At 35.2% G+C, this 14,740-nt stretch overlaps 1 protein-coding gene across 6 annotated transcripts in view; it reads right to left on the bottom strand.

Moving 5' to 3' along the window:
- The window catches only part of LOC120770160 (protein GDAP2 homolog), a 105,366-nt gene that overhangs the window by 1,753 nt on the left and 88,873 nt on the right, over nucleotides 1-14,740 (bottom strand). For all 6 annotated transcript variants that reach the window (XM_040097361.1, XM_040097363.1, XM_040097362.1 and 3 more), the window contains 4 exons: nucleotides 1,376-1,529; nucleotides 1,178-1,317; nucleotides 978-1,032; nucleotides 761-904 (listed from right to left, as the gene is read on the bottom strand). In XM_040097361.1, coding sequence (XP_039953295.1) covers nucleotides 761-904; nucleotides 978-1,032; nucleotides 1,178-1,317; nucleotides 1,376-1,529 — 493 coding nt within the window. The remainder of the gene's footprint in view (nucleotides 1-760; nucleotides 905-977; nucleotides 1,033-1,177; nucleotides 1,318-1,375; nucleotides 1,530-14,740) is intronic.

Genomic DNA, 14,740 nt, shown 5'->3' with positions numbered 1-14,740 from the left:
AAAAAGAAGTGAGTATATCGATCAAGGTTCGGGAAAATGGGATAGTTCCATTTTTGTCATCAGAACAATCCATGGTTTCAGATCTCTCGGTCCTACTTCGATTTGAGTGGGATAAGGATACCTACTCGGACTAGCTCATCGGCTTTGTAGTTGCCACCGATTCCGTTGAGGCCAGGTAGCCAAACGAGTCTTATGATGAAGTAATGATGGCAGGCACTCGTTAATTAGATTTGAGCGCACAGATAGCGAGCTCAGCACTAGTATTGCCGCTCTGTTGTCGGAGTGAATGATCACCCGTGACAGAAGCGGCACTTTGTAGTAGTAAGTCTAATGCTAAATCTAAGATTGACGTACAGCTGCTTACAGAAAATTCTCCCTCCAAACATCCTTTTTAACTTCGACCAAACCGTAAAAAAGTCACCGCGCCACTTCTCAGTGTTTGCTCCTCATCTACATATTTGTTGTCGATATGAGGTCGAAAGTTTTAAGAAATGTAGTCGAAGGAGGAGAGAATTCCAGAGTGCCCTTGTACAGATCCCTTCATATACCCAGTTTTCCTGAGTCTTAGAGTGTACTTAATTCGCAACAATTCACCTTCCAGATGATTGAGTTGGAATCAGATATGGCTTTTGGAAGCAGCTCCTTATCTAAGTGTATAAGTTCCAAACACTTTGAACCCTCTAACACCCAAAAAACAACTAAAAAGTCCTGTAGATGTTTTTCTATGATTCAGCATATTTGGAGAGTTCTCCACACTTACCGTCATATCGTATTCGGTGATGTATGCGGGTATCTCTAATTGATCCTTGGAAATGGCGGAGTATAAGTGCTCAACACCGGGAAGTGAGTGTACCTTGGCTTTGATGGCGGGCGCCATGAATGTTGTGAACCACCAGGTCATCATCTAGGTATTGGAAGTAAAAATTCAGTAAATATATACCTTATACGTAATAGTTTTGAGTATTTAAATGACTCACCTTAGTCCAAAATGTTGGGTGCACAATATAAAAGGCCTTCAGGTTTTTCTTGTACCTTAAAAAAATGTAAAATAAAATAATTAAAATTAAAAATATATATATTTTATGTTTCTATTTATTTTATTTTATTTTTTAAATTATTTGTAAATAATTATTTCAATAAACTATATTCATTTCAATATTTCCTTTCTGGTACTCACTTGTATGGTAATATACTGTACACTTCACGCAACCAGTGAAGTGATGGATAGTTATTTGTTGAAGTCAAAGTATGGAAGTACGCAATTACATAATCGCCCTTAACGATGGGATCCAAAAGCTTTATCAAATACAAAAGTGCCTGCAGGAGAAATGTTATGATGAATGAGTGCTAAGAATTGGTGATTTAATGGTCTTACCTTTTCCAAATCGATGTTGTGTGCTGGGAACCATTTGCCGCAAAACACGACAACTGGTCGACCCAAACGATCGACGCCACTCTGATATAGGCAACCAATGCCGGAAACTTCTGTAAGGTCTTCAATTTGAGCGCGATGTAAGAGGCGTTCATATCTGTAAAGAGAGAGGGAGAAGTGGAAACATTAGTTATGTTTGCTGTTGAGTATTTTTAAAACCAAAATATATTTTTGGCAACCATCACAATTTTCAGATATAGCAATAACTATCTTATAGTACATTATACAGCTATTTTTAGTGTTCGAGAGAGCTAAGCTTACAAAAAGCAATTTCTACGACCGCTCTCTCTTTGGGGTGAAAATATTGTGTTATTTAAAAGCAGTAAGAAACTTCAATGCAGAATAACTCTTGTCAACTGATGCTACTTTGGACTGAGTAGGCAATTGAGAACTAAAGTCATCTCTCGACGAACAAAGACCAAACACTACAAGTCACCCATCATCCCCGTCCTGCTAGGCATGAACGCTGATAACAGCTGATGAGTCGACGTTACACGTTTTCTAGAGAAAGGTTCTGTGGAAGATTTATGGTCCTTTACGATTTACGACGACATTGACATAGTTCAGTACCTGCCGGGTAAGCAGAGGAAGAGGAAGACCTTTACTCCATTGGAAAGACCAGGCGGATACGGACCTAGCTACATTTGGCATCACCAATTGGTGTCAAAGAGCGAAGAGGAAGAACGATTGGCGCGCTGTTGTAAACTCGGATATAACCGTGTAAATGGTGTCCACGCCAATAAAAAAGAAGAAAGTATAATATGTTCGATTCGCCACTCTCTAACACTTGACGAATCAAAGAACGATATTAATTCACTTTGCAATTTTCATAACCACTTTAAGATTTTAAGTTTTAGAGCCTTGGTCCTAAGTGTTACCCTGTTAATCAACAAAAGAAAGTACTGTGTTGACCCTAAAAAATGTTCAAGTCTTAGTTAATGTGAATTGTCGCTGTTTACTGTGTACATATACTCGTCACTTTTACGAAAATAATGTAGTGTAATGAGAACATTATTTCACATTTGTAAATATGGTATGTATAGTATATGTATGTATGTATATGCTTGAATTTATATTAAACAATATTTACTTGTAATATTCTTGACATTTGTAAATATATGTACATACATACGTCTTCATAAATAATAAAAAGTTAGATATATAAGTATGTAAATATTATTTTACCAAAAGTTTGTGTATTCCAACTGGTTTGTAAACAACGGAAAAGTAGACTATTGCGAATAATATATTACATATGTATGTATGTATGTATGTATGTATATACCAAAATAGTACAATAGTATCAGCCTAACAGTAGAGTGCTATTTACCAACTTCGGAAAGTGTTAGAAACATGCTTGTGTGTATATATGTATGTATATATGTAAAAGCCATGCATTACAGCTATTGGAAAGCCGATACTAATCAAATTAGGAAGTAATTAGAATAAATGTGGCAAGTAATACAAACAATAGAATATAAAGTAATTTTTATTTTTCCTACATGCAGTCATACATACTAGGGTGTGTAAAAACAATATTTTTTTCGCTTCGTACGTTGAATTGTAATGATTTTTTCATTGACTTTAAAAATACATTGGAAAAATATCTTTGTTCTAAAATAATAATTTCTTAACTGCTAATATCTATTTAACGACTAGTTTCATAAAAAAATCGTTAGAGACCATTTTGTAAAGCATTCAATTTCCTACAAAATCAGTGAGTGAGATATTTTTACAAATAGTTGAAAGTGAAAGTGAGTGAGAAGATCTTACAGTTTGTAAGATGGAAGACCTTCCCGTCGTAGTTAAGAGCTCATACTTGGAAAGATCTTCTTGAAGGTATCTAAGAAACTATATTTCAGAGAGTCAAGTCAAAAAGAAGTTTAGTTTTTTTCACCCACCCCACCTACATACAATACGAGGGCTGCTATATATATTCTGGCCTAGCGCAACACTAGGTGTTGCCAGGTGCAATCTGACATTTCCATTGGAAAGTTTGACATTTTTTAGCATAACATTACTCAGAACGTTTTGTCATTTAATCGTGAATTGTTTTATTTACAGGGAATTAAAAAATTCATCTCGGCCAAAAAATGGAATTAACTCGTAAACATTTTCGTGTGATCATTTTTCACAACTTTCGACGTGGATTATCACGACAAGAGTGCATCGATGAACTAAAATCTTTGTATGGCTATTAAGCACCATCCTATAGCACTGTGAAAAACTGGTACAACGAATTCAATCGTGGCCGACGCTCGCTCAAAAACGAATTCCGTGAAGGTCCTTTAAAAACAGCCGTTGTGCCAGAAAACATCGATGCCGCACGTGAACTTATAATGCAAGACCGTCATGTAACATACCTTCAGATAGAGGCATGCCTATGCATTTCTCCCACCAGTATACTTACATTCGATATTGCATGAACGCCTGGCCGTAAAAAAGGTTTGTTCTCGTTGGATCCCGCACAATTTGACAATCGCTCAAAAAAAAAAGGCTCGTGTGGATTGGTGTAAAGAAATGCTGACAAAATACGATCGCGGTGCTTCAAAAGTCGTTTATAAGATCGTCACAGGTGACGAATCATGGATCTATGCGTATGACCCGGAAACAAAACAGCAATCGAAAAAAAAAAAAATAAAAATTAAAAAAAAACCATTTTCGTTGATAAATATGCCTATTTACATTATTAGGCCAGAAATATACATATGTATAGGTTAGGTTGCTAAGTATTTATTAGCACAACGAAAAATTGAAATGATGAATATTGCCTACGGAAAATTCTATTTAATTACATATATACAAACATATTGCATGTTGTTATCTCAGTAGATAAGTCGTTAATCATTTATTTGCATAAACATAGTAATTGCTCAGTTGTTATTATTGCAAATTGTATTGAAAATGAAAGACAAAACTTTCATCAATAAAAATTTGGCACAACCATGCGATAAATTGTGATGGATAATAAATAGTAATGGAAACCTATAAGCGTATGTATGTTTGTATATGCTTACTTAATTTTATCAGAATATAAAACATTTGGCATAAATTATAATCAAAACTTCTATTTTATAGAACATAACCTCAAAATGGATGACGTTGAGCAATATCAAAAGCTTCGTCAGTATTGGGAAGGACCTCTTCGAGACGTTGGCAACCAAACGAGGTTTCAGACAACGCGGTTCCCTATCGTGCGACTTCTTTAATCGACTCTTGGAGAAAATAATACGAACTGCAGAGTTAAATAGAGAAAGTTCAATCTTCTAGAAGAGTGTACAACTGCTTTCGTGCGCCGATGATATTGATACCATTGGTCTCCACAATAACGTCGTCACGCTTTCTCCATACTGGATAATGACGCGAAGCAAATGAGTCTGGTAGTGAACGAGGGCAAGTCGAAATATCTCGAAATCGTAGATAATTTCGTCTATCTTGGAACCAGCATCAATACCAACAATAATATCAGCCTCGAAATCCAACGCAGAATAGTTCTTGCCAACAGGTGCTACTTCGGACTGGGTAGGCACTTGAAAAGTAAAGCCCTCTCTTGATAAACAAAGACCAAACTCTACAAGTCACTAATCATTCCCGTATTGCTTTATGGTGCAGTGGCATGGACGATGACAACATCTCATGAGTCGGCGTTACTAGTTTCGAGAGAATAGTTTGGAAACGGCGAATACCGCGGTCGATGGAACTATGAGCTGTACGAGTTATACGACGGCATTGATATAGTTCAGCGAACTAAGAGTCAACCGCTACGCTGCCTTGGTCACGCCGTCCGAATGGATGAAAACACTCCAGATCTGGGAGTATTCGATGCAGTACCTGCGGCTGGAAGCAGAGGAAGACCTCCACTCCGTTGGAAAGACCAACTACTAGCTACTCTTTCTCGGCTTTTCCCATGTTAGAAACAAAGCAAAATCTGCTGGACCTAAAGACGGGTTCTATGGCGACTAAGGCATGTTGGTTTTTCACGAAATCTCCCAGAAAAGCAAAATCAACGAATTTACTTTTTCAGAATTTTGTATTTTTTTCATATTTCCCACAATAATGCTTGAAAACTTCAAAGTTATGTTTCATAGATCATATGATCTTCTTATAGAAATTCTAAATTAACTATCCATTCCGTTAGTCAAAGAGAATAGTGCGTAAGTCAACTGAAAACTGATATCTGACGATCTGTATATACGCATACGAGTCCCTTAGCTTTTAAGATTTCGTTCAAAAATTTTGCCTACGTCCATTTCTCCTCAAGAAGCTGCACGATAAACATAATCATCGATATCGGACCACTTTAGCATATAGTTGCCATACAATCTGAACGATCCGAATCAAGTGATTGTATGGAAAGCTTTTATATTTAAGGAGCTATCTTCACGAAATTTGGCAAGGATGATTGTCAAAAGCAACGGTATAATCTCTCAAGAAATTGTTTAGATCGAACCACTATAGCATATAGCTGTCATACAAACTGATGCCTCAAAATCAAATCCTTGTATGAAAAACTTTTATACTTGTCAAGATACTTATCTTCACGAAACTTGACATATGTATGTAGATAAATACGAAAAGCAACGGTACAATCTCTCAAGAAATTGTTCAGATCGAACTACTATAGCATATAAGTAAGAAGCTCCCATACAAACTGACCGATCAAAAACATTTTTTTCATGTAATCGTGTGTATGTGTGAAGGTTACTTCTTGTTGTTCTAAGTGATTGTAGATGCGGCTAAAAATTTCCAATCAACACTAAGAGACATACTATACATATGATTGATCAGTTGAAAACACGCTCAGCTGAGTTGAAAAATGCTGTGAAAAGTGATATAAGCAAATGCTGGAATGTGTTTATGTACATTTACATAACTATGCATGTATAGCTTATGTAACAGTTATAGAGCACACGTCAAAAGTAAATAAATATACTGAGGTACATGTATGTATGTATATGTATATGTAGGTATGTATGTGTGTATAGACTTGCAAATATTTTAGCGTCAAAAACGTCATATTGTTGAGTAGTTATTTTTCCGTTTTTCGCAAGTATGAATTTTGCTTGTGCATACAGGCTTGTGTGTATGCATGTGTGAATTTTACTTGGTGATATCAAAACAACTAGTACGCATTAAAATTTCATAAACGCTGCCGCATTACACGTCATAATCTCAAATGTATACGCAGCCACTGTATTCCACTAAAGTAAATATATACAATATATTATCAAAACAATAATAGCAACAAATGAAAACAAAATAAATTCAAATCTGCTGCTTGTCAACAAGGCGCAGCATCCAGAAATCAGCAACCATTAGCGTTTGTTTGAGAAACGTGCCGCATTGGATGCTTGATAAGGAGCGCGACATACACATGAACATACTTTTTCACATATACAAATGTACATGTATGTATATGTGTGTGCAAATATAAAATAATTTATGTATGTATATGTATGTGCATATATGTATGTATGTATGTATGCAGCTAAACACGGATGTGTGTGTTTGTTGCTTCAACATTATGCGTTTATAAATTTATTTGCAGTTGATGGCTTTAGAGTCAGTTTTTGCAAAACACACACATAGATACATACAGCCGTTGACAGCTAATTAGAAACGCGACTTATTTTGAAGTAAATGAAATTATTTTCGAATAAATCACTTATTTTTACCGTTTTTTCACTCATTTTATTGAAACTTACATTAAACTTAAACTCTAATAGTAAAAATTTTAATTAAAAACACGTTTTTTTTTTTTAGATTTTAACAAAAATGTGTGGAATCAATGATTTGATTTTTTATCAGCGAAAAATAGTGTTATTAAAAATATTGCTTACTTTCAGTTAGTATTTTGTTGCTTAACCCTTTTACTTTAATACTGCTTCACATCCACTGCGAATTGACGTTATAAGACTCTGACAGCACACCACTAGTGTTGCTTGCCATGCCGTCCTAATTTCATCAAAAATGTCATCCATATTTGTGATATTTTTGATACCTACTGCTTTTTTGACATTAACCCAGATGTGTTCTTTTCAGGTCACTCCAAATTAATCATGGAATTTTCAACCAAAAACTTTTGTGTTGACTTTGCCATGTGATTTGGATTGTTATTTTGTGGGAATTTCCATATAACAGGCAAATTGTCCTTAATGCATGGCAGAATGACATTTTTTAGGATGTCGACGTATTTCTCCTTATTTAAAGTTCCATCAATCATATGGAGCGGACCTACACCACGCCAGGAAAAAAATAGAGTAACACGAACAATGCAAGACTTTTAGGAATATAAATAACGGTATATCAAAAATTTGTATCATTATTCTCATCAGCCACCTACAAAAAAGGAAGCGTTTCTAATTAGCTGTCAACGGTTGTATATAGTAGAAAGGTTTACATATGAGCTTAACCGTTATGCAGTAGCAGTCACGATTTTGGACGTAGCTTTATCGCACGTACAACGCCTTGTGATAAGCGGCAGCTGCATATACATACATACAGACATATGTATGTATTTAAATTATACATATCTATATATTCATATATGTTCGTATACATATTCATATATACACTTATTTATATACATATAAATACTCATATCCACATTTATACTCTCAAATTCACACATATACATACGCACACACCTACAAATGACATGTTTGTATCATCTCTGACTGTTGCGCTAATAAAGCGTTTTAACGGTAAATTTGCTTTTAAGCTGCTGGCTGTTCTTACCGCAACCGAAAATCGTCAAACAAAGACACCAACACACACACATTTTACAAATCTCACACGCGCGAGTTCCAGCTTGAGTTTAAGTAAAGAAAAACAATTGTTTTTATAGAAATTTTGCGCTTTCAATTTATTTTATTTTTCTCAATTTATATAATACTTTTTATATTTTTTTTAAAGAAGCGCAACACGACTTTGTAGGTTTTTGCATTGCATAACAAAGTGAAATATTTAACTATTGCAAGACAACAATTATACATACATATTTGGCTTTCATCACAAAAGTAGTATACATATGTCTACATACATACTTATGTATATACTAGTTATATGTTGCATACATACATACATATATCGTCACTTAAAATGTAAAACATTGTGTCATCAAATCCAAATCGAAAAGCACTGTCAGATATAATAACCAATATATAACCAATACATAACCATTTTATAACCAAAACTCAAAATTTATTTCAATATGAGTGTATGATAACCAATATATAACCATTTTATAACCAAAACTCAATTTTTTTTTCCATCGCCTGTAAACTTATAACAAGTGATGTTACATTATTTTCATTTTAGGTGACGATATACATATACATACATACATAAGTACATATCATATATGTATATGTACATATGTAGATATTTTAGATAAAATTTGTTGTACTTCTGGATTGTAAATTGTGGCAGTTTGTTTGTCGAAAACATTATCTTTTCAAAAATGTTGTTTTACTTGCAAAACAAAAATCAAAAAAAAAAAAATAAAAATAAAAAAAAAATATTTTTCCAACGGTGACACATCGTGGAATTATATAATCATGATATACTTGTACGTATACTAGTATATTATCTGTTTATAACGAAAATCTTATCACTAGCTCTAGTTTTAAAAATTTTGGTTCACAAATTCGCCCTATAAAAGACTTTCGCTATACCTCAAATACTAACCAATCGGCTTTCGAGCAATCTCACCTGGCACTTTAAGCCTTTTAAAGCTCATTTGAGGAAGTGTTGCATACATTTCGGCGCGGCTAGAAAAAATAACGCATCCAGTGTTGAAATACCATATGAGCAAACAAGAAAAAACGTAAATCTCGGATGCGGCGCAGTTCTATATAATACCCTTTCCAAACAAATTCTATAGAAAAACTTGATCTATCAGTTTTTATGTCACTATATGTTATAGAAGTTCGTCCTGAAGAATGTATTCGGAGATTGCTGCCAAATTACTTGAAGACACCTTGTCAATTAAAAAATGTTTTCCACACAAGGACTTGATTTTGATGCATCAGGTTGTATGACAGCTATATGCTATTATAGGCTGATCTTAAATTTTTTTTTCGGAAATTGCACCGTTTTCTTGCATAATAATTCGTACCAAATTTCGTCCGAATATCTCGTCAAATAAAAAAGTTTTCCACACAAGGGTGGTTCAGTTTGTATGGCAGCTATTTGCTATAATAGTCTGATAACGGCGATTCCGTCGAATGAGCAGATTCTTGGTGAGAGAATTGCGTAAGCAAAATTTCAGAACGAAATCTCAAAAACTGAGAGAGTAGTTCGCGTAAACACGTAAATTGGCCCAGCTCGTCACACTGATCATTTACATACATTTATACTCATATTTTATAAGGTCTCCGACATTTCTTTCTGGGTGACCAACTTAATGACATTTGGGTCTTAACTTTGAACTCAAATAATCAAATCAATGCTTTAAATTTATTGAAAAACTGAATCTCTAAATGAGAAGTAGTTATAAATCGTTGTCTACAGACTTTCGAGGAAGACTACATATGAGTTGTTTGCGTTGTTGTGATGCTACAAGAAATCATTTCCCTATCATATTGTTGTTGACCGGATAAAACTCTGCGCCGGTATCAGTTCCGACTGCCTTGGGATACTTGTTGGATTGATGCCTAATAGCGATTAAGCCTTCAGCGGAAGATCAATTGAAAACAAGCTCTATCCTTAAAATAATTAATCTAGCTTTGGACTTTGAGTACACACCTCCAGTTTCTGTCTATGATTCCATATATGCGTATATTCAGTGAACCACATGGTCTCTTCTGTAACACATCGTCTTTGTAACATTTTTGTTCTTGACGCAAGTTCATCTAAGCAAAAGTAAGTTATTTTTCTCTGCTTTAGACTTTGAGTACACCCCTTCTAAAAAATAGACCAAGGTCATAGTTTCTATCTATGATCCCATATATACAAAAATCTAGTGAACCACATCGTTCCCTTCTGTCATCTTCTGTCAGAATTGATTTTGCTCTTGGCGCAAGTTCATCAATGCCAAAGTAAGTTATTTTTTCCTAAAGATCTCGGTATAATATTATCACCTAAACAGGACTTTACGGTATGCAGTTATATAGTATATGAAGCCTCAATTTAACGGAATATCTTATATTCGCCAAATCTCTGATAGTTTCTTGTCTTCATTCCTCAGAAACGCTGAATTTGCGGTTGAAGTTAGATTGTGTTAGATTGTTGTCATAAATGTTTGATTCACACTCTTTAAAAACACTTTTGTAGTTCATGAAACAGAAGTATCACAGTATAGATATAAGCAGTTGAGATACCAATTGAAGACAGACAGCATGGTCATTTTTATCTTCTATCTATTCTTTACTTATATCGTTTACAAATAAGTTTTAGAATTAATGAAACCTTTGCGTTCTTGAGTTGAGCAGTCCGAGTACGAAATTTCACGAAAGACATACCATTTCTAGATTGGTTTTGAGCACTTTAGTAAATTCATTCATAGAGATTTATGTACATTCCTAGTGATGCTGCTACAAAAGTGTATGGCATGCTGAATTTTTATCTTCATCTGACTCACTGCACTCACTTACGGCTTGAATGCCTTTATTCTGCCGGCCTTGATGTGACGACTATTATGGCATCTACGAGTACTAAATGCAAACATATTCATACTGCGGACGGCATAAAGTATGTGTGACCTTTCGGGACCTTCTACACATTGAAATATTTACATATGAATATATATATATATATATATATATAGATATATATGCATTTATAAACATCCAGCATAGATAAGTATGCAGTCGAAATTAAGCATGAAATATTTCACTTTTTAATTCGTGTGCTTAATTAGTAAGCTATCTTGGCCTCTTACTAAAATAAATATTTAGCAAGAAATGAGTCTGAATTTTTGTATCTATGTACAACACACAACTGTAACTTGTGACGTCTATATTATTATCATTCGTTTAACCATCACTTAATGCCTTATTGTCGACATGTAAATGGATCTAACAAAATGAAATAGCAAAATAAATAAAAATATATTAGCATGAAGAGTGTAAGTAACATTGCACGTTGACTTTCGGCAGTGTAACGTCATACAAATTGATTTATAGTTGGTGCTCTCTAGTTAATTTCATATTGCTTTTAAGAATAATGTCAAGTTTTAGTTTTTTCTAACACTTAGTTGCGTTAAAGTTTATCATTTGTGTTAACTCCATTAATAATAGACGCTTTCTATTCGTTACTCGCTAAGTAGAACTGCTTATCAGTTGTTTGGTCGGTTCAACACTTCGTCATGGCTATGCTTGAGTACAACTTTGTTGTCAGAATGTGATAAAATGTTGCGTGTTTGTCTCTCTAAAGTGGTATAATGGCTTCTTATTCTAATTGAATGTATCTTCTATTCGCTACTTTTCTACTCGCTAATTAAAATCACCTCAAAATCCATTTCAATCTGATTAACTTAGTCTAGTTTCGTTCTTATCGGGGCATCAGTCTACTTCCAGAAATGGGAAAAGTTCTGGAAAGAGTTATGGTGGAACGACTTCAGGAATTAACGCGTGGTAAGGGTCGAATAGGCAGTAGTCGGACATCGTGCTGTTCGCACCATATATCACTTATGGAGCCGCTGTATGGTAGGAAGCAGTCACCAAAAACTCTTCTGCATACATCGTTGAATGATGCACCGTCTCAACGGACGCAATTCAGGTGTTGTTAGGAGAACTCTCTTTTGATCTGATTGTCATACAGTGAGCTGTTGCATTTAGGTTTCGGAGGGATATGAGTGTGTTATTGCTGCAGAATGACTGGATTTCTGATGACGATGTGGAGAGGGGAGGGGATATCTAGGGAGCAGGAGGCTTCTAGATGTTAGGGTTAGGAGTAAGTGGCAAAATATAACGGTCGGATGACTTACGAATACGTACTGGATGTTAGATTTTTAGAAGGAAACCCTGACTTCAGATTTTGTCTGAGCTTCGGCTTTCTACTTACTGGGCATGGACCTCTGAATGCATTATTGCATAAGATAAACTTATCGGAAAGGTCTGATTTGTGTGAGGATTAGGTAGAAGTCACTGTAAAATGTCGAATATACTCGAATCTTGATGAAATGGAGATTAGCTGGACGGATGGACGGTTAGATGTAAGCGGTGTGGTCTTCACTAGTTTGCATAATTTACTTAGACGGCGAAGACAATTGGCTGGAACTTAAGATTTGGTTCTTGTGTGATTTGTGGGTGCGTGGGATAAGAGTATAGGGTACAACAACTGGTCATCAATCCACAGCAGTATGGTAGCTCAACTGATAGTCATTTCGATGACGAGGTCTGACGGGAGACTTAATTCTGGTTCGATGGAAAGCAGGAACCCTTGAAGTTCGATCCAAGCTCTTCATGCGGACTGGCCATTCTTAGAGTTTCGTGCTGGTTGTGGTTTAATATCCGAATGTTGAGTTGATTTGCACCCAGAGGCCGGACCCAAAGCACCAAGGCGGTTATTGTGTCATTCCACACTGCCAATTGGTACCGAAAAATGCCTTGAATTTTCGAAGCGCTGATCAACGCATAGTTTTTATCCATGGGCTTTAAGGCACCATGGGGTAAGGCCGTCGTTGGCAGGTACTCCCCCAACGACTTATACCAGTCTAGTATATTTATACCAGTTGTTTGTTCGCTTCGCCACTTCCCAAAGTTTAAATGAGAACAACTAATTATGCACTTATTAATAATTAATTGAGGGCGTGTTGTTAAAGCCATTTTAAAACCCTTTTATGCACTTTCTTTTGACGTCACAACTTCTGAAGCTATTATGTTATATTTCGACAAGTCTTTGGAATTATTTTCGTGCACTTTTTCCGCACCCAAATTGCTGTGACGCAAATGGTGTGTTACTTCTGTGGCCGTTAAGTGCTCTGCATGCATTTTTCTGTACCAAAAAGAGTTGTTTTTCCACATCCAATTGCGGATGTTTCTTTTTTAATCTTTTTTTTTTATTTTTAATACAATGTAAATGCAATCATTTGGTTTATGCACTTGCGTCACACGCATCAAATTTGCATTTTCATGAAATTCATTTTCAATTGATTCTTACTTATATAAATTTAACTCTCTGGTTCGACCACCGTTAGTATAATTGGGCTTTATTTTTTAGCGACTTATTGACGTTACATATTTAATTATTGAAAATTTGAATTGGTCTTTTGGATATTTATTTTTGCACTTTAAGAATTAAACAGAAATGAAAAATCTCACTTGCTTAAGTATTTCTTTTATTCGGACTGACGTATGGAACTACTGGGCGCATTTTACGTTGAGATCTTATATTGAAAGCATATATATTAAAATGCAGCTTGTGCGAGAAGTGAAGCCGCTCGAGCTTCTCAAGTGACATCACTTCGCTGTATGGGCTCTTGAAAAGCGCTAAGAAGATCCAACGTTTTCGAGCCAAATTCTGTTCAACGATGAGCCGCATTTCAAGATTCAAGAGAAAATAATAATCTTTGGAGTGATAGTAAACACATCCTATAAAATTTGAAGTTTCTGTGTTTTTTCTTTAAAAAAAGTAGGGAACCTAGATCACTTTATCTTTTGACCCCTTAAGGGCACAGTTCCGCCATAATTTATGAATAATCTTTGCTAACAAAAAAGCATTTGTCGTGAGATCAAAGAAAAAATATTAATATCTTGATAAAGGTGTCTGGTAATGTCGAAGATCATGTAAAATTACTAAATTTTTCATGGAATAATCATATAGATCATATAAAGATATTTTCTAATTTTTATATAACTTATAAATTTCTTAAAACGCGTATAAATCAATGTTGGCAACAAGCAACAAAGTCAAAAAATCTATTCTGGTACCACGGTGAGCTGAAAAAAATTCTCAAAAATTTTCTCTCCAATCATTGCCCTCTTTTAAGCCGCACTCTATCTTCTCAAATGCGATCAGCATGCACTGACTCACAAATGTCATTGCCATTAGCAACAATAGCAACAAAAACACAAATAAGAAGAAGACAGTAATACTGCTGTCATCACCGATGAGTGTAATCATCGTATGATCAATAACGGTCGCTAACTGGCGCGACGCGTGTGAATGAGCAAGACTTCAGCGTTTGTAATAAAATGCCAGTCATTAATTAAATCAGCAAAAATGGGTAAGCAAGCGAGTAAATCATTTTTGCGGTTGGAAATTGTGGAAGGAAAGTCAAAAGCAGTTTAGTTTGCGGTTTATTTGCGCGAGCGACTACTGAGCTTTAGAATGTTAATGATTTGAGTTGATTTAGGCAAGCGT

Source organism: Bactrocera tryoni, chromosome 3 (genome assembly GCF_016617805.1).
Source record: "Bactrocera tryoni isolate S06 chromosome 3, CSIRO_BtryS06_freeze2, whole genome shotgun sequence".
NCBI lineage: Eukaryota > Metazoa > Arthropoda > Insecta > Diptera > Tephritidae > Bactrocera > Bactrocera tryoni.
The sequence above is the reverse complement of the archived record's forward strand: the minus strand, read 5'-3'. Positions and strand labels throughout refer to the sequence as shown.